Source organism: Mirounga leonina, unplaced genomic scaffold, assembly GCF_011800145.1.
Source record: "Mirounga leonina isolate KUSES-001 unplaced genomic scaffold, KU_Mleo_1.0 Mir_94, whole genome shotgun sequence".
NCBI classification, from domain to species: Eukaryota; Metazoa; Chordata; class Mammalia; order Carnivora; family Phocidae; genus Mirounga; species Mirounga leonina.
Window position 1 is genome coordinate 25782175 of NW_023270855.1, and position 21022 is coordinate 25803196.

Below are 21022 nucleotides of genomic sequence, written 5' to 3' on the forward strand. Positions count from 1 at the left end.
ATAAGCAAAGAGCCGCAAGAAAGGAAACACAAACACATGGGAAAATGTGGTCTGGCTGCACTCAGCCCCATAAACTACCCATGCTCACCCTTGGTGGGTCACAGAGTGGACTCCTCAAGTGAACAATGGGAATCCCTGCCCAAGGACAGAACCACGGACGCTTGGGAGAGTCGGCCTAAGAAATACAGCAGCCAGTGTTTTTAAGCTTTATGCTAGCAAGTTAAGGAATCAACACAATTTGCAGAAATGCCTTAAATAAGCAGATCTGATGTAACATGACCTCAACTTTTTAGCAACCTTTGAGCTCACAAAACAGCAAACACTTTACTGAAGACATGATGTGTTATGTGCACCGCTATATGTAAAATGGTTCAGAATATCAACTCAGCATTCAGACTGCCTGAGTTCAAATCCTGGCTGTACCCTCTAGTATTTAATAAACCTGTGGCCTTGGGCAGGGCACTCGAACTCTTCCTCAGTTTCCACACCTACAAAATGAAGACAGTAAAGCACTTGTCTCAGAACTGTCATGAAGATGAATAGGAGATAATCCATGGAAAGTGGTTATCATAGCACCTGCCATACTCTAACTCTGAGAAATGTTCTGTGCTATGGTTGGTTTATTATTAGAGTTATTATCATTAACAATGTTAACAAAGTAAAAGGGTGCTGGACAGGAAACCGAGACTTGGACGACCAGATGAAAGACAACCTCTCTGAACCCCCTTCTTATGTTTAGTGGAGGTAACCACAAGGCTTCCCACCCTGGGTTGTGTGTGATGTGGATGAGATGCCTGGCATACAGTATCTGCTCAACAGACAACTGAGGTCTTTTCTAAGGATCCAGGTGATACAAGGGCATAACCAAATAAATACACTGTTAAAATGCTACGAAGGGAATAAACAGGTGCTATAATTCCTGGGGAGGGAAGAAGAGAAGAGACCTTCAAAGAGGGGTAGAAAGGGAAGGCCCCTCTGCGGTGGCACGTGGTCTAAGCCCTGGGGAAGAAGGAGCCGGCCATGAGCAAAGCCTAGGGAAAGAGCTAAAATGAAAGTTCAATGAGAAAAGACATTTTCATCACTCCTCTTCACCACTCTAGCCCCAGACCCTAGAAAATGCCTGGCACGCAGCAGGCACACTACTGAGTCGTGCTCAGTAACAATGTTAGAGGGAATGCATAAAGAGTATTTCTGGCAGAGGCACAACCGATGTAAAGGTCCTGGTTTAGGTAAGCACCACCCTGGCGTGTCCACAAAGAACCGAAGGGAGGCCAGCAGGGCTGTAAGTGGAGACAGTGTGACTGGAGCGTGCTGGGTGGGCGGTAGGGGATAAGGTGGGAGAGGGAGAGGGGACCGGAGGACAGAGGACTGTGTCAGCCATAGTTTAAATGCTAGGTTTTTCTCTTCTTTCAGAGACGCCACCAAAGGGTTTTAGCAGATAGTGATATGATCTGATTTATTTCACTAAAAGACCACTCTGGCTGCTGTCAAGAGAGGATATTTTAGGGAAGCAAGGACGGAATCAGGGAGACCTTCTGAGGAGCCAATGTATCAACTGAAGCAAGAGGTGCGCCAGAGGCTTCAAGGCCAACAGTGGACTTGCTGACGGGCTGCGGAACGGAGAACTGTGCAGTAATTTGTAGCTTTCTACTTTAGCAAGCAACAGACAGTTGTGCTATTTACTGAGACGCGGACAAAGGAACAGGCTGGGGAGAAGGAGAATAAGAACCAAGAGTTCTGTTCTGAACTGGCTGGCCTGACATGTCTTGGGTGAGAATGCCAGCTAGGAAAGCTGGTCACATGAGGCTATAACTTCGAGGAGGTGGTCTGTGACAGGGCTATAAATGTGCAAGTCATCTACAGGAAGACAGTATCCAAAGCCAAGGGGACAAGATGAAATAATAAGTGATGGGTCTTTGTTGGGTAGTAACAACCATGTAATCGATCAGGTTTCTCTTCTGGCTGGGTTGCCAGGAAGTTCCAAACACAACATAAATCTTAGGGGAAAATTATCTTCTTAGAGATTCTAGATATGATAATCTACCCCTTTTACTTTTCTTCTTCTTTATGGTGTCTAGTCTTCTTTCATGCAAACTCTCGGTCTATATACTCTGAGAAAGGAGAAACAGAAGAAATGAGGTAGTGTAGTGACATGATTAGGGAAGTCAGAGGGACTGGCACCCACATTACCTTGAGAAGTCTCCAATTACAGAAATATTACCTTAAAGTTATCTGGTGCCCTGTGCCTCTCTCAACGACTCCAAGCTCCTCAAAAGCATGAACCCTCTTAATCATCTTCGCATTGCTGTGAAGGGACCAATGTCCAGCTCAGGAGTACACAGGCAATACATGCATACTCCCATCTGTCACGTATCGGTAAATGCAAGGGGCTGAGGCCTTGCTCTAGTCCTCGAAAACTTAGTTCTAAATTGTTTTAAACATAGCATAGTGTGTGATTAAATACCAATAAGCAATGCACACAAATGTGAGGTAAGTTAGGGTAAATCTTCAGGGCCTGGATTGGAAGACTTCAAGGAAGAAAAAAAAAACCCAAAACTGAACCGGCTTTGGAAGATGCACAGTGTTTGGAGACGTGGAAGCATATTTCAGAAAGCAGCCAAAGAACAGAGACAGTGAGGAGCTTATTCTGGCTGGAGGGAAAGAATTTTGAAAAAGCATAGGGGGAAGGGAGCTGGAAAAAACAGTGAAGGACACAGTGTGGACATCCACCTCATATTTGAGACTTCCAGGGAAGTTATAAATTTCTAAGAATTTCTAAGAGATGTTTAAGGAAGATCACACAAATTCAATGTGTAGAATGGATAGGTAAGCAGAGAAACTGTCAGGACTTAGTCTAGGCATAAGTTAATAAGAATCTCATAAAAAGGAGACCGCAGGTTCCAAAAAGTCAGAGTCCACCAAAACTTAGTGAATGATGTGATATGGACAGACAGAAAGAGATCATGAGATTATCATCCAGGGCTTGAGACCCACCGGGTCAGATCAGTAGTATGGTTAACAGAAATGGAGGCAGCAGGAGGAAGTGATTTTAGAAAAAGGTAATAACTTTAATTGTAGGTAGGGTAAGTTTCAGAGGACAGTGGCCACTCCCTGTGTTCAGGCTCCCCGCCCCTCGCAGCACAATATGTATGCAACCTGCTCAAGTCCTTGCAGAGAAAAATCTTCCTAAGTAGTATTCTCACATAAACACAATAGAGAAGGTCTTCCCATAGATTACAATCTCTCCATGGCTGCAAAAGCAAACTTGAATGGATAAAAGCATAAACACAAAAATGAAAGAGGTGGCCCAAATGGTCTACTTCTACAAAGCACTGTGAGTTCACATTCAGATGTTTAAAAAAATATACTACTATGTGAAAAGATGCTCAACATTGTTGAGCCATGAGAGAACTGCAAATTAAAACCACAATGAGATACTGGTACACAACTATTACAGTAGCTAACAACATTTCTTTAATCTAATGACATAACAAATGATGACAGGGTGGCAGAGCACCTGGAACTCTCATACATTGCTGCAGAAGGGGACAACCACTTTGGAAAACAGTCTGAGAGCTGAACTTATTTATTAAATGTATACTTTCCCTATGACCTCACTTCTAGGTACCTATCCAAGAGAAACAAAAACATATGTCCCCATACAAATACCTATATGCAAATTTGTAGCAGCTTTATTCATAACCATCAAAAACTGGAAACTCAAATGTATATCAACTAGTGAAGGGATGAACACACTGCAGTACCTCCATACAATGGGATAGTACTCAGTGACAAAAAGGAACAAACTACTGGGACATGCAAAAATATGAATGAATCTCATAAGCACATTAAGTGAAATAAGCCAGGCACAAAATGCTACATGGTGTACAATTCTATTTATAGGATATTCTGGAAAAGGGAAAACTAAATATTCTGTATTTTTGTAATGGTGGTAATGATAAACATTTGTCAAAAGTCATAAAAGTGTACATTCACAAAGGGTGAATGTTCCTGTATCAAAATTACTCCATACACCTGACTTAAAAAAACCCAAAACTATAGCATTTTAGCATTTGCTCAAAGACAACTGTTAAAGCATACTATTATTATCTATGATTACTCTGAAAAATTCTAGACACTTCTTAACTAGCTAGAATACTACAAATGTCCTTAATGCTGACAAGAAACAAACCCGACACTTTTTCCCTCTTCAGGCCTCAAAACATTCCTATGCAAAGACAGAGTGTAAGGATGTTAGCGAGTGTGCAGAAGCTGCGTGAATGCTGGTTATTGAGACACTAATAAAGTGAGTCTTGTTTGCTGGACAGCTGTTGGCTCCATTGTTCTTTGGTCACACATAGAAAAGGAAAGCTGTTATGCTCATGGAATGTGACCTTCTCACTGGAGAGCTGTTACATCATGCCCAGAAACACTGCCCAAGAAATCCATTCTCACCATGCACCATGAAGAAAATGGTGAAAACAAAAACAACAACAATGAAAAACCCAAGAAACTATATGTAAAGCCCATCGATAAAATAAGCTGTACTAGTTAAAATCAGATCAATTGTAAGAAACATTTGTCGATATGGAATATTCTGGTTTCTTTTGAGTAATGTTTTGTCTCATCTTACTACCCTTAGCATAGAACTTTCAAGTCCAAATATTTTTTTTTTTTTAACTTTTCAAAAGACATTTTGTATGACCAGGCTTTGATTACTAATTGCATACAATTATGAGAGTAATTACTTTTTGTATTATCAAATGCCTACCTAGGTACTTTGCCATTTTACAGTTGGGGCATTTATAAACCACTTTTACTTGGACAGGGTGTTCCATTTCTTTGATCATCATGCACAGCGACAGACACGTTACACGGCAACCCAGTACAGAGACGCATGTGTACCTGTGCAAGCAACACTGAGATTGTACAAAGACCTGTCCTTACCTTGTAAGATGTTCTCTATTATCTCCTTTTGCATTAGTCTTTAAAATGCTGCCAAATACCTACACAATCCATATCATGACCTACCATTTTCAAAACCACTGCCCCAGAAAATTTTAAAAAAGAAAACATTTCATCATGTTTTAAACACAGGCTTTTAAAAATTCATTTAGTTATTTGTTTTGAAGCATACGAGTGACCTTCCCTAAGGCTGACTCACAAGTCATCACACTCTGTTCCCCCCTGGGGATTCCCACGCCTGGCTGGGGTGAGCAGCAGACATGGAAGGGATGGTCAGAGCCCACGGCCCCTCTGCTCCCTTAGCGGCCAGCCACTATATGTGGGTGGGGGAGGCCTCGGCCAATGTAGGCCTACAAACACGCGGGGGGCCTTGCTTGCTTTCCATTCACACACATTCTTATTCCTTAACCTCTATACACACGTACACACGCACAGAATGAAATAAAATTCAACCAGGAAGAAAAAGAGTTGCAGGAGAGAAGAAAGTTAAGTTTTTCCTTAACATCCGTGGATTTCAGTCATGCCTACTAAGCTTAGTTTCCAGCACCACGGATATCAGAACAAGTTTAAAAGACTGAACTGGCATGCAAATCACATGCAGAAAGTATTTTCAACTATCAACAATTCTGAGTTTTTAAACTGCTAGTCAAGGGTGCCTGGGTGGCTCAGTTGTTAAGCGTCCGCCTTCGGCTCAGGTCATGATCCCAGGGTCCTGGGATCAAGTCCTGCATCGGGCTCCCTGCTCAGCGGGGGAGTCTGCTTCTCCCTCTGCCTCTGCCCATGATCTCTCTCTCATGCTCTCTCTCAAATAAATAAATAAAAATCCTAAAAAAAAATTAAAAAAAAAAATAAATCAACTGCTAGTCAATATTATATTCTGCTATTCCACACTGAAAATGGTGGTCATTTGTGATAACTACAGAAAAATTTTACATGAAGATTGGAAAACTTACTTTTAAGGACTCCCACAAGGGAAATTGGACCAATGAGAAAGGAATCTGAAAAGAAAAAAAAAAATCAAATAAATTAGGCAGGAAAGATCAGAGTTTGCAACTAGGACTACTATCATGAACCTATAATTATTATTTAGAAACCTTTGTTTTGACTTCATGTATATAATAAAGCTAACATTAAATTTATAGGTAGGGTAGACATAATTTTCAGAAAAAAAGTTAAGCCGCAACTGCCTGTAGAATTCTACTAACTTTCTGAGCCCAAGGGACATAAAATGATGGTGTGAAGCCCTTTTGAAACAGAAAGAGAAGCACAATACAGAGATCTGGCTACCGAAATGACAAAATATTTCCTATCACAAGCAATAAAGACTTTAAAGACTTGACATTTTTCTGCTGAAGAGCTGTCTACTCCTTAGCAGGCCAAGTGTTAGAGTTTAAAACAGAAACAGGGAGGAGGAGGGAGATGAAGGGGGAGAGGGAGGGAGAGGGGTCGAGTGAGGGGCAGGAGGAGAAAGTGGGGGGAGCAGGAAGAGGGAGAGGAGGAGGGGAGGGGAGGGAAGGGAAGGAAAGAAGAGAAGGGAGCGCAGAGGAGTGGAAAGAAGAAAAGGAGAGGCAGAGAGGGAGAGAAGGGCAGAGAGGAGGGGGGAGCGGGAGAGGAGTAAGGAAGGGGTACACAGGGGAGGCCCGGGGAGGGATGGAGCAGGCAAGAAAGAGAAAAGAGGACACACACAGAGCCACTTACAAGAGGAGGCTGAGAAATGGGGACAGAGAAATAGAAGACCAGTGCGGGCGGTGGAAAAGGAGGGCAAGAGTGAAAGCGGGCCTGTAGGCAGGCTGGTTCCCGGGGTAGGCTAGGAGAGGGGTCATCTGCAGTAGCCAAATGGGATGCTGAAGACAACTGGCACACTCAGGGCAGAGTATCTGCTGTCAGTTGGTTAACAGCAAGAGCTAGAATTACCAAGCACTTCTCATATATCAGGCACTGTGCTAATGAGCACTTCCTGAGCTTTATTTCATTCCTCTCAACAACCCTGTACAACAGTTAGGTATGACTACTGTCTCCATGTTACAGATGAAGACGAGGTGCAGGGACGCTGTGTAACTTGACTAAAGAAACCCTGTGAAGCCCAGACAACCTGACTCCAGAGCCTGTCTACTACTCTACCTGGAAGACATCTAAGTGCATTTATCTGAACGTAAATTCACCCCCAGTAGAATCTATTTGCTTTCCATGACATCTTCTAAAATTTGAAAACGGAACCACACCTCCCTATTTCCTAAGACAAAAATGCCTGAACTCCAGTCACCACCACCCACTCGCCTCTGTGACATCCAGTCACTGCCAGAAGGGCTGTGCTGGGGTGATGCAGCTATGAGCAGGCCTCGGTCCCAGCCCTGTTCTCTGTCGTCAGCTGCCAGGAAAGAGTAAAACATGGACTTTGAACATTATCGATATGCATATGGGTGTGTGAGTGCTTGAAATGTGTGTGTGCGAGAGACCATGGTTTTGAAGGCATTAGTGGATATTTACCTTCACATGAATCAAGGGCATCAAATTACTTCTGAAGTACTTATACTGAATCACAAATTAAAAGTCTAGCATCATCTGTCTTACTCTGCTGGAGCGAATGATGGTCCTGAGTTTGGCAGTGGACACAGAGAAAAAAAACAAACCTGTCTTTCCTTCAGGCAGGAATTGGCAGTAAGGGAAAAACAATCGATGACAACAGCCTAGTTTAGGCTGACAAAGTGGGATCTCAGAGAGGTTTGCTGTCTTTACAGTAGGCAGCACCCCACCCTGTATGCAAAATTCCACAACAGGAGTGAGATTTAGTTTAGCGTTTTTGTCACCAAAATGTGAAAGCTTCCGATGGAAAGTCCATTCTGAAACTAAAGTTCAATTAAATTAACTATCTAAATCCCCCCAAACTGACAGTATAATAGTTTTCTAAAAGGTTTTCTAAATTTCAAAAAAAAAAAAAAATGTATAGTATGTAATAAAATATCCAAGAGGACTAATAGGTACTAGGATTATAGATGACTTTCATTTTCTTCTTCGTACTCTCCCCTCCCAGATGTAAATTTATCACATTTTAACAAGAATGTAAATATTTCATATTTATAAGATGAAAAAAGGCCTTTAGCTTATTGTAATGATTCATGGTCTTTACTTCTTGATTAAAATAACCTGGGGCGGGGCACCTGGGTGGCTCAGTTGTGAAGCATCTGCCTTCAGCTCAGGTCATGATCTCAGGGTCCTGGGATTGAGCCCCACATCGGGCTTCCTGCTCCGTGGGAAGCCTGCTTCTCCCTCTCCCATTCCCCCTGCTTGTGTTCCCTCTTTCGCTGTGTCTCTGTCAAATAAATAAATAAAATATTTTTTAAAAATAAAAAATAAAATAACCTGGGGCGCCTCAGTGGCACAGTCAGTTAAGCATCCGACTCTTGGTTTCAGCTCAGGTCATGATCTCAGGGTCCTGGGATCCAGTCCCGCATCAGGGTCCACACTCAGCAGGGAGTCTGCTTGAGATTCTCTCTCCCTTTCCCTCTGCCCCACCATCCCTGCCCCAGGTGGCACGCACTCGCTCTCTTTCTCTCTCAAATAAATAAATCTTTAAATATAAATAAATATAAATAAATATAAATAACCTGTAAAACTTCATGTTATCTGCACTTCTTTAGTACTTAATAATATTAGATTTTGAATCTTGTAGATGGACATTTTGCCCATTTTCCTCTATTAAAAGCTATTCTTTAAATTGTTCCTTCAAATTTAAAGAAGTAATTTAAAAATCACAGTTGGAATGGCCAAACTATTCCACAGGGTATTTATCTTAAAAAGTGAGCTGACAGTAAATCCCAACTTTACTCTCTAAAACGAGATTGACAGTCTAAGGTAATTAAATGCACTGTAAATGCTTAAAATAATGAAATTTGATTCTGGTTTCTGGTAGTGAAATATCCCTTATAAGATAAACTCCTGATGTGTAAAAATTTTTCAAATATTCTTCAAGTCAAAATCCTATCGAATGCTTTTTGTCATTTACAAGATGAAGAAACAATAATGAAAACGTGTTCCACACATGTGGAAGGAGTACTGCCAGCAAATATGGCTCCACAGCTAAAACAAACACTTCTCCCACCTTCTACAGAACATGGGCCCGTCAAAGAACTAGCTCCCGCCCCATGTCTGGTTCGGAGTTACATAACAGTGATGTTTCTTCAAAACGTGGAATTTTAAACCCCAAACAGATGTAAGCTGTTATTCTAAAATGTTTTATAGATGAAGAAAATGAATAGCTGCACTCAGAGGTCTTATATTCCAAAACACAACATACTCCTTTTATTGCACCAAAAGTTACAAAATGGCTCACTGTTGTGACCTTTTTAATGCCTCCATTTAAGATGTTTTGTTTGAATAAGGTTGTTACGACCCAGGGCACTAATAAGTGAGCAGCAGTAAACCCAGCTACCATCAAAGAGGCAGATGCAGAAGGGAAAAAACCTGCTAAAATTCAACATGGATTCCACTTAGTAATAAACATAGCAATAATGCTGTGTAAGAGTGCATGTGAGGATTCCATGCGAAGTAGATAAAATTAAATATAGGCGTGGTGAGAAGAGGAATGAGTGCTGGGCATTACTAATGAAATGAAGAATTTACAAAATTACATTACGAACATGCTTTACCTCTCATTAACTATTGGACCAGACGCATCACTAAAGCCAATCAATGCTTTTAACTCAGTGATCTTTTGTTTTTTAACCCAGTGATCTTAAAAGAAGTGTCCATAACCTTACAGTCCTTAAAAAATAATGAAGTGATTTATAACAAACCAAGGGGATATACAGATATGATTTCTAAGGTATTACTTATCTGCAAAATTCTCTTTTTCAATGGAAAAATCACATTAGAATAGCAACACTTTAAAAATAAGACTTGACTAGAAGCCGCAATGAACACAATACCACCATGAATGCCCTAGGAAGCATAAGAACAAGAAAGTGTATTTTAAAAGCTGGAAACCTATTGTACCTTGGCAGAAATAACCCAAAATTCTCTAGCAATAAAACCAAAAAAAAAACCAAAAAAACAAAAAAACAAAAAAACGGAAACTTTTTGCTAAGACCTCAAATTAGAAAGGGTTTGAAGTACAGCATGGGATTGGTCGGCCTGTCATGGATATCCCACTGGCTCCAAGAACTGGCCCGTTCCAATTTTCAAGGGATCCTACAAGTGACCCACGGAGACGTCTCCTTTTTGTTGCATGACAGTGTCCAAATTTCTGTGATTGACTGAGGGTTTTCCACTTTATTGTTACATCAGTAACAAAGCCGTTCTCCTCTTAAATATGCTGTACCTTTTCCCCTTCAATCCCAGGGGTAACAAATGACAAATCAAGTTGAAAACCTAAAAACCTTGTGCCCCTAAGTGACTATTGTTCCAAAATTTAAAATTAAACAAAAAAAGTGAGAGCCAGAGTTGGTCTGCTAGCATTTGACAGGACAGAAAAGAATTCCAATAGTCAATATACACTGATTTTTCAACTGAACCACCATAATCCATTTACACGCACTGTACAAAGAGAATAGAACATCTACCTAATAAAGGAAATTAACCTAAAAGTAGGAAAAATTTACAGTGAATTAATTATTCCTCAGGTTTATAAGAGGTATTAAAAAGTCCTAAAGTATCTTTCCCAAAAAAAGCACAAAACAGACAAAAGAGTATCAAAATCTAATACAGAAAAGGAAATGTGTAAGTGGTCTGACTCTTAAGCAAATCTTTTAGAACTCAGCCAGGAGCTCTGAGGATATCGCCAATCACTAACTCCGTGTGCTAGGCACAAGTCCTTAATAAATGTTAGCACGGAGGTAATGATTCAGTTTTCTTTCTCTGCATTCTACAGAATCATCACAGTAATGGTGTCTGGGTGGAAGGCACTCCCAGGATCTCAGTGTACATGTGACTGTGCCAGTCACATAGTACCAATTATGTAGCAAAGATAACAGCAATGTCAAATTAGTCCACGGTCCACTACACTTCTGAAGTCCTAAAAACAAGTTTTACTGTTTTTACAAGGTGAAAATTATATATATTTGATGCTACTCATGATAAAAGAAAAACAAAAAAACCTCATCAAGATAAGAACACAAGGGAACTTCCTAGGATGCCTAGGTGGCTCAGTTGGTTAAGCAACTGCCTTCAGCTCAGGTCATGATCCCGGAGTCACGGGATCGAGTCCCGTATCAGGCTCCCTGCTCATCAGGGAGTCTGCTTCTCCCTCTGACCGTACCCACTTCCTCAATCTGATAAAGGACTCCTAAAAAAATATATAGCTAACACCATTCTTCAGGATGAAACACTGCTTTCCTCTTTCTTTTTTTTTTAAGATTTATTTATTTGACAGAGAGAGACACAGCGAGAGAGGGAACACAAGCAGGGGGAGTGGGAGAGGGAGAAGCAGGCTTCCCGCGGAGCAGGGAGCCCGACGCGGGCTCGATCCCAGGACTCTGGGATCATGACCTGAGCTGAAGGCAGATGCTTAAGGACTGAGCCACCCAGGTGCCCCTGAATGCTTTCCTCTTAAGATCACCAACAAGGCAGAGATATCTGTCCTCACTTCATTCAACACTACACTGCAGGTTCTAGGCAGTGCAATCAGGCAAAAAAAGAAAAAAAAGAGAAGAGAAGAGAAGAGAAGAGAAGAGAAGAGAAACAAAAAGCATAAAAATTGAAAAGAAGGGGTGCCTGATTAGTCATGCTGAAAATTCTAAAGAATCTTAAGGAATCAATATACCAAAAAAAAAAAAAAAAAATCAATAAAATTCCTAATTACTAGCAGCAAATTAGTAAAAAACAAATGTTAAAAAAAAAAATCTGCTTAAAGGTGAATTAAAATTCAATTTAGGAAAAAAGTTAACCAAAGACTTATAGGACCAATGTACTACAAGTGACCAGACAGGGGCACCTGGTGGCTCAGTGGGTTAAGCACCTGACTCTTGATTTCGGCTTAGGTCATGATCTCAGGGTTGTGAGATCAAGTCCCGCATGAGGCTCCACACTCAGCAGGAGTCTGCTTGAGATTCTCTCTCTCCTTCTCCCTCTGCCCCCACTCCCTGCTCCCACTGCCCCTCTCTCTAAATAAATAAAAAAAAATCTTAAAAAAAAAAGATTCAGAATATATTTTTTAAAAAACTACTACAGCTCAACATCAACAAAAACCTAATTTTTTTAATGGGCAAAGGATTTGAGTAGACATTTCTAATGAAAAGATACACAAATAGCCCACAACCGTATGAAAAGATGTTCAATATTACTAATCATTAGAGAAATGCAAATCAAAACCACAGTGAAATATCACCTCATATCCAGTAGGAAATTATCAAAAAAAAAAAAAAAAAAAGACAAGCAAGGAACAAGTACAGACAAGGCTATGGAGAAACTGAAAACTTTGCACACTGTTGGTGGGAACGTACAATGATGCAGTCATTGGTTCACTGTTTGCGTGTAACACCCAGTGCTCCATTCAGTATGTGCCCTCTTTAATACCCATCACCAGGCTAACCCATCCCCCACCCCCCTCCCCTCTAGAACCCTCAGTTTGTTTCTCAGAGTCCACAGTCTCTCATGGTTCGTCTCCCCCTCTGATTTCCCCCCCTTCGTTTTTCCCTTCCTACTATCTTTTTTTTTTTTTTAAACATATAATGTATTATTTGTTTCAGAGGTACAGGTCTGTGATTCAACAGTCTTACACAATTCACAGTGCTCACCATAGCACATACTCTCCCCAGTGTCCATCACCCAGGCACCCCATCCCTCCCACCCCCCACCACTCCAGCAACCCTCAGTTTGTCTCCTGAAATTCAGAATTCCTCATACCAGGGAGATCATATGATACATGTCTTTCTCTGTTTGACTTATTTCACTCGGCATAATACCTCCAGTTCCATCCACGTCGTTGCAAATGGCAGGATCTCATTCCTTTTGATGGCTGCATAATATTCCATTGTATATATATATATACCACATCTTCTTTATCCATTCATCTGTCGATGGACATCTTGGCTCTTTCCATAGTTTGACTATTGTGGACATTGCTGCTATAAACATCGGGGTGCACGTACCCCTTCGGATCACTACATTTGTATCTTTGGGGTAAATACCCAATCCTGCAATTGCTGGGTCGTAGGGCAGCTCTATTTTCAACTTTCTGAGGCACCTCCATACTGTTTTCCAGAGTGGCTACACCAGCTTGCATTCCCACCAACAGTGTAGGAGGGTTCCCCTTTCTCCGCATCCCCGCCAACATCTGTCGTTTCCTGATTTGTTAATTTTAGCCATTCTGACTGATGATGGGTATTAAAGAGGGCATGTACTGAATGGAGTGCTGGGTGTTACACGCAAACAATGAATCATGGAACACTACATCAAAAATTAATGATGTAATGTATGGTGATTAACATAAAAGAAATATTTTATAGAGGGGAGCTATGCCCTGTTACATCAAAACTAGAACACTGATGGCATAATTCATCATGTTCATTTACTGTCATGTGTATTGTATATAGATTCCGCTTGATACTTTATAAAAATATTTCAAATAAAATCCTTAACTTAAAAAAAAATGACACAGCCATTGGGAAAACAACATAGCAGTTCCTCAAAAAATTAAAAACAGAATTATCATATATGATCCAACAATTCCACTTCTGGGTATATACCCCAAACGACTGAAAGTAAGGTCTCAGAGAGGTATTTGTATGTTCAAGTTCACAGCGTGTAATTCATAATAACCAAAAGGTGGAAGCAAGCTAACTGTCCATCAATGAATGGATACACAAAATGCAGGGGTGTGTGTGTGTGTGTGTATATGTGTGTGTGTGCCCACACACACATGCATATGAATATGAGCCTTAAAAAGCAGGAAATTTTGACAATACTACAGAATGGATGAACCTTGGGGACATTATACTAAGTGAAACAAGCCAGTCACAAAAAGACAAATACTGTCTGATTCCACTTATGTGAAGAAACTAGAGTAGTGAAATTCATAGAAACAGAAAGCAGGATGGTGGTTGCCAGGAGACAGGGAGAAGGAGACGGAGAGTTCTTGTTTAATAAGTACACAGTTTCAGTTCTGCAAGATGAAAGGAATTTTGGAGACCGGTTGCACAACAATGTGAAAACACTTCACACAACTGAACTGTATACCTAAAAATGTTTAAGATGATAAATGTTACATGTACTTTACCAAATTAAACTTTTTAAAAACTTTTAAAAGGTACTATTAATGAAAAGGCAAGCCACAGTGACAGAAAATATTCACAAAATGTATCTGACAAACGACTTCTATTCAGAATATTTAAAGAACTTTCCAACCTTATTAACTAAAAAAAAGGCAGAAAAAAAGAATCCAATTTTTAAAATGCACAGCAGACTTGCACAAGCACTTCACAAAGAAATATATACACAAACTGCTAACATAAGCACATGAAAAGATATCCAACATCATCAGTCATCAGGGAAATGCTAATTAAGACACACTGAGAAAAAAAGGTTGGTGGTTCCCCAAAAAGCTAAACACAGAATTACCATACGACGCAGCATTCTGCTCCTAGGTATACAGCCAAAATCATTGAACACAGGGACTCAAACAGATACTTGTACACCAATCTTCACTGCGGCATCATTCACAATAACCAAACAATCCAAGTGTCCATCAACAAATAAACCGAAAAATATTATTTTTGTATTATTATTGTGCCATGAAAAGAACTGAAGTTCGTACACAGGCTACAACATGGGTGAACCATGAAAACATCATACTCGGTGAAACAAGCCAGACACAAAAGGGCAAATAATGTATCATTCCACTTATATACTAGATTAGGGGTTACCAGGGGCTGTGGGGAGAGGGCAGTGGGGAGTTCTTTCTTACTCAGTGAGTACAGAGTTTCTGTCTGGGCTGATGAAAACATCCTGGGACCAGGCAATGGTGACAGTTGCACTAGCCTGTGAATGGTACCGAAGTGTACACTTAATGTGGTTAAAGTGGCAAGTGTTTTGTCTACTTTAGCACAGTTTAAAAACTGTTTTTCAAAAAGCACACACTGACAAGGTTGAAATCAGAAAGACTGACAAAAACCATATAAGGGTAAGGATATGTAGCAATCACAACTCTGTACGGCTGGTAGGAACTTAAAACAGGACAATCACTTCCGAAAGGGATTTGCTACATTACTGTTTGATCCAGAAATTCCACGCCTAGGTATTTATCCAAGAGCAATAACAATACATGTCCACAATTAAATTGTCATGAATGTTAGAGCAGCCTGAATCACAACAGTTACTGTCCATCGACAAGAGAAAGGCTATATACAGTGTGGTATAGTCATACAGTCGAATACTGGCAATAAAGTGGAAAGAACTACTGACACCTGCTATGACATTAATGTCCCTTACACACATTATGCTCAGCAAAGGAAGTCAGACATTAAAAGAGTTCATACTGTATGGCTGTTTTTACATAAAGTTCTAAGAAAAGGCAAAACTATCCCAGGTGGGCAGACTGACTGGGACGGAATACTAGAGAACATTCTAGGGTATGGAAATACTCAATATCATATGGGTTACATGAGTATATCCATCCTTCAAAAGTATACATCTATCATTTGTGCATTTCAATGGATATTTTTTATTTTTTTGTTAGTGGGATTCTTAAGAAATAAAGTTAGAAATGCTTTTAAAAGTTTTCCATTTAGTACAGGAAAGTTAAAAAAAATCTATACACAAATACACACACATATACATACATACACATATATACTGATTCCTTCAGTGATGCATTTATTTTCATTGGCTTCTTTAATGAACTGTGTGGATCACCCCACAATTCCTACAATGACCACTCAGCAATTAGTATGATTCTTGCTAATGAAACCTGAATTTCTCTTCTGGCGTATAATTATGAAGCAAATGAAGAAGTTCCTTTTCAGTTCTTCACAGAGTCATTTTCAATATGTTAAGCTGTGTTGATTTAAGCCTTCTAAGGAAACAGCCAGAGAGCAGTTGAGGGAGGTGCTTGAGACTCAGAAATTTCACAACCAGAATTCCTGTCAAGATGTTAGAACTCTGGCACAGGGTCAGGAAACAGATGTTTTTGGTTGGAATTTGCATGCAACTTTAATCCCTTACAAAACATAATCAGGTTGTTCTGATTTTTTTCTGCGGCTGAGAATGGCATTTGCATATATAGTCGCTTGGCTTTCCCGCCTATGACTCCATCCCTCCCTTTCAGCCAGCACAGCTTAGCTCTACTCAGAAAGCAAAAAAGAGGGGTGAGGAAAAAGTTGTAATCAACCCTCAAGCAGTCCTACAAGAGAAGGCTGATTATTTTGTTTATTATTCTACAACTGTCCTTGTTAACTGAGGCACATGCTTATTTATCCAGGTCTTCATCATATCCGAAGCAATCTGTTTTTTGGTAATAAAGATGTTCTAACTGATGGTTTCCCAAACTCCAAAAAATACAAATAAAATAAACAGATAAAATTTAAAAGACCAGCCAAGAGCAATAAACATCTCACCTAATATCTGAATCATCTGTATAGCTACGTCCTTTGGGCATTACAACCTGAAAAGAATCATAAAAAAATAAAAAGAGGTTTGCATAGTGGTTAGGCCATGTGGGTGGCTCACTTGCTCCCTCGCTGCCTCCCCCACCTACCTACCTTCCTCTCTCAGGACACTCCCCTGCTCCAGCCTCCCCAGAATAATGCAGTGGTAGTAAAAGCACATTTGAAAGCAGCCCCATGAACATAAAATGACAAGGAGGTGAGCAGCAGTGTGGCACTGACCAGTTTACAAAATGGTCAGAAGAAAGAAGGAGGGCCTGCAGAACAGAAGAGAAGAGGATAGTAGCTTGCTAAGGGTGGGAAGGGAAAGGTGTCTGCCTTATTCCTCACTGCATCCCAGTGCTTGGCAGAAGAGAGTGCTCAGTAACTATTTAGCACATTAGTGAATGGAGGAAAAGCAAAGGAACGGAAGAGAAGTTAGGCAATAAGGCTGGTGGCAGAATTAGAGTAGAATCCAGCTCTTTTGGCTCACAGTTCAGTGAATACCCTTTCCATTTATCACTACTGATTTACAAATATTTGTTAGAAAAATGTGCTGAGAGCTGATCAATAAGGGGAAAAAAAGAGTCTCAATCAGATGCTAAAGAGATAAAATACAAAAACAGAACCCATTTGTTTCATCTGTCAGTTAAATCAAAAGTCAGATAAATATGCATATATACACATCCCAGGAAATAAAAGCTTTGCATAGCCACTCTGTAAATGTACCTCCAATGAACTCTTATTTACTTCTAACAGAAAACAGCATTCGAGCCCAGGTGGTGAGAACTAGAAATCATCTACTTCGTACAGTTAAAGAGAAGCCATGCTTCCAGAAGAGTAACTCTGAGTGGAGTTTAAGGCATCAGATAAACGAGTGTAATAAAACTGCCACAAGGCACTGCCCCCAGTTTTCTGGTTTCCTTATCCTCAGTTCTGTTACATGTACTGCATCCTATTATATCATTGTGAACACTCTCCACAGGTAGTTTGTGTTTGACCATAACCACAATACTACTTTATGCATGTGAGCCAATTAAGAGAATAATTAGGAGATAGGAAATAAACTATAGGGTCTGATACAGATTTTTTTTAATGAGGGATAAAAATAAATAAATAAAATAAATAAATATTACCAAATAAAAGGAGGAACAAGAAATTAGGCCAGATTTTATCTGCTAACTGTGATGCATTACCAAAACGCCCCTCAAATCCCAGTGGCAGACATCAAACTTGTTTTTTCCATTCACATTACATGTCAGCTATAGGTTGGCTTTGGCTGCCTTGAGGCTGTGGCTTTTGCTCCACGTGTCTTCTGATTCTAAGACCCAATCAGAAGGAACAAACCGTATCTGAGACATGCCATTCTCAAGGCAAAAGGTAGAAACTGAGAGGAAGTTGTCATACCTCTTTTCAGAACTAGAATACGTCACTTCCACATTTGTTCCACTGATTAAAACAAGTCATAGTGCCAAGCCTGACTATGGGACAGGGAGACACTGCAAATCACTTGACAGGCAGGCAAGTATAATCGATCTCTTACAAGGAAAGCAGCAAAGAGTGGAGAACTATAATTTATCCCACAGATCTTCCAACTTCCATGTCTAATGCTTTTCTCCTCACTGTTGGTAAGTCAAGGCCAAAGCATACATCCACAACCATTAGGTGAATGATAAAATGAAAATCCAGGGCCAAAAAAGATTCCAGGAGGATGATGACGTGAACGTAACACCCTTACCATTTTCAATCCCTCTGTTGCAACAGATATAGGTCTGATGTCTGTAGATTGCTAAATGGAACTGAAGGTTTGGGCTCTTTGGAGTATAGAGGAAGAGACTGGAATATGTATCTTTAATTTTTCTAGGAGCTGCACAAGTGCCCAGAGTCTAGCCTCTTGGAACCTTGGAACAATGACTGTAAACTAATGGTTCTAGAAAAAGCCTGGTCTGTGGAGATCTGATGACCCTTGGGTGGGGGGGCAGATCTCCCTGAATCATTTGAGACCAAGACCAGAACTGGGCCTTTAGAAGCTGACAAGGAAAATATGACAACACCTAACAAGGCTGAACATCTGGAAAGACAGTTACCAGTCAGGTTTACAAAGGGAGCAACCCACAACTGAAAAGAGCTGTTTGAAGAGTGAGAGGCCAATAATGGTCAGAAAAATAATAAGCTAACTGAAGGAGATTTAACTACAGCAGAGAGAAGCCTTCCTGTATCTAAAAGCACAATTTTCCAAATAAACCATACAGCAGATTAAAAAGAAAGAATGGATCATGGCAAAAGTCCAAATTTGTGGTCTGAAAGATCAAACGAAAAAATAGCTCAAAGCAGCAAAAGAGAAATCATGATAGAAGAGATAAGAGACTTGGAGGACAGAACTAATGAGAGGAACAGCAGTTCCAGCAGAAGAAAGATGAACAGATAGTAGTGAGGCAATAATAAAATACATAACAGAAGATAATTTGTTTGGCCCAAAGAAAGACCTCAATCTGCAGATTAAAAGAGCTCACTTTATTCTAGACACAGACCTAGGCATGACTTAGTAAATGCCTGAACTCTGTAAGAAAAAATTTACAAGCCTTCAGGTGGAAAGAACATATTCCTTACAGTGGGGAAAGCTCAGGGAGATACCAGATTTTCCCACCTGCAACATCAGAAGCTAGAACATGATCCTAACAAGTACTGAGAGAAAACTGGATACTCAAAACCCTACACCTGGCACCTGGCAGAAAATAGTCTAGATACTCAAAAACGTGCTGGGTAAAGGGGAAAGAAAAGGTAATCATTAATGGAATAGAAATGTATAGAAGTTCCAAAGTAACAACAACAACAACAAAAAATCCAAAATAACTTAAACCAGCAAAAATAAGAAAAGGGATAAGAAACAAGTTAAAACATATAACAAATAAGGCAAGTTAAAAGAAAAACTATTTATACAACAGGTGAAGAAAGTAAATTATGCCATTAAAAGAAAGACCTAGCTATATTCTGATAAAAAGAAATATTCTGTTTAAAATAAAACAAAATGATAAAGAAATGCTTAAAATAACAGGATAGACATAAAAATTAGGTTTAAAAGATTAAAATGAATAACATTTTTGTTGTTGTTTTTTTTTTTTTTTAAGAACAGTAAGTAAGGGGCACTTGGATGGCTCAGTGGGCTAAGTGTCCGACTCTTGGTTTCGGCTCAGGTCATGATCTCAAAGTCATGAGACCAAGCCCCATGTAGGGCTCCAGGCTCAGCAGGGAGTCTGCTAGAGATTCTTGCTCTCCCTCTTCCTTTGTCCCTCCCCCTCATCTGTCTCTCTCAAATAAATAAATCTTAAAAAAAAAAATGCCCAGAAATAAAGTCAACAAGAGAGGCATATGACCTATAATATATAAACAAAACCATAAAATTCCATCAGAAGACATCAAACAAGATCTGAAAAAACATACAAACTATACTGCATTCTTGTCAGTTCTCCCAAGCTTAATATATACTTTAATTCTTTCGGTTATAAAGCTGTCTTTTTAAAAGCTGTATATTGATCTTAACAATTATACAGAAGAATAAATGCCCTTGCATAGCCAAGAACTATTTTTGCCAAGAATATTTTTAAAACAAGAGCAATAACTTTCAATATGTATGAGAAATTTAACTTATGAGAAGATGGGGAAAGTTGCTAGCATAATACACTACAGACAACTAGAAGAAAATAGAACCCCGTCTTACTCCAAGCACAAAAAGTAAATACTATACAGATTAAATGTTAAATAAATTGTCTTGTTGATAACCTGCCAGGGGAGGTGGGTAGGGGTATGGGGTAACTGGTGATGGGCATTAAGGAGGGCACTAGATATAATGAGCACTGGGTGTTGTAGGCAACTGATGAATCACTAAATTCTACCCATGAAACTAATAATACACTATATGCTAACTAAATTGAATTTAAATAAACAAATAAGCTGCCAAAAAAATCTAAGAGAATATATGTACATTATACAACAGAGACCTTAAGCTCAGAAGCTATAAATGAGAAGACAGACATATTTACTACATGAAAAAGTTAAAAATTTCTATAGCAAACAATGCAAAAAGCAAAAGAAGAGACAATAAATTTGGAGAAAATATTTCCAATACTGAAGACAGAGGTTTAATACTTACAAATACAAAGACCGCTTATAAACTGACAAGATGAATACCCGGAGGTGGGGGGAAGAGGGCAAAGGACAGAAAGGGGGAAATTTACAGAACAGCAATTCCCAGTGGCCACTGTTGCCAACAAATACATCACACCCAAACTCTGTCAATGCAAATTGAACTACAAAGGAGGTACTAGTTAACATCAATCAGAACGGCAAAACTGATACAACCTGTTCTACCTGTAGTGGACAGGAATGCAAGGAAAAGGGTCCTCTCAGACACTGCTGGTGGATATGTGAATTGCCAGTTTTTAAAGAATGTTATAATCTAGAAACACCTATTTTAAAAACATATC

General features: G+C 39.8%; 1 protein-coding gene across 4 annotated transcripts in view; it reads right to left on the reverse strand.

Moving 5' to 3' along the window:
• The window catches only part of SLC25A26 (solute carrier family 25 member 26), a 126999-nt gene that overhangs the window by 25348 nt on the left and 80629 nt on the right, over positions 1 to 21022 (reverse strand). For all 4 annotated transcript variants that reach the window (XM_034997963.1, XM_034997965.1, XM_034997962.1 and 1 more), the window contains one exon: positions 5919 to 5963. In XM_034997963.1, the coding sequence (XP_034853854.1) occupies positions 5919 to 5963 (45 nt within the window). The remainder of the gene's footprint in view (positions 1 to 5918; positions 5964 to 21022) is intronic.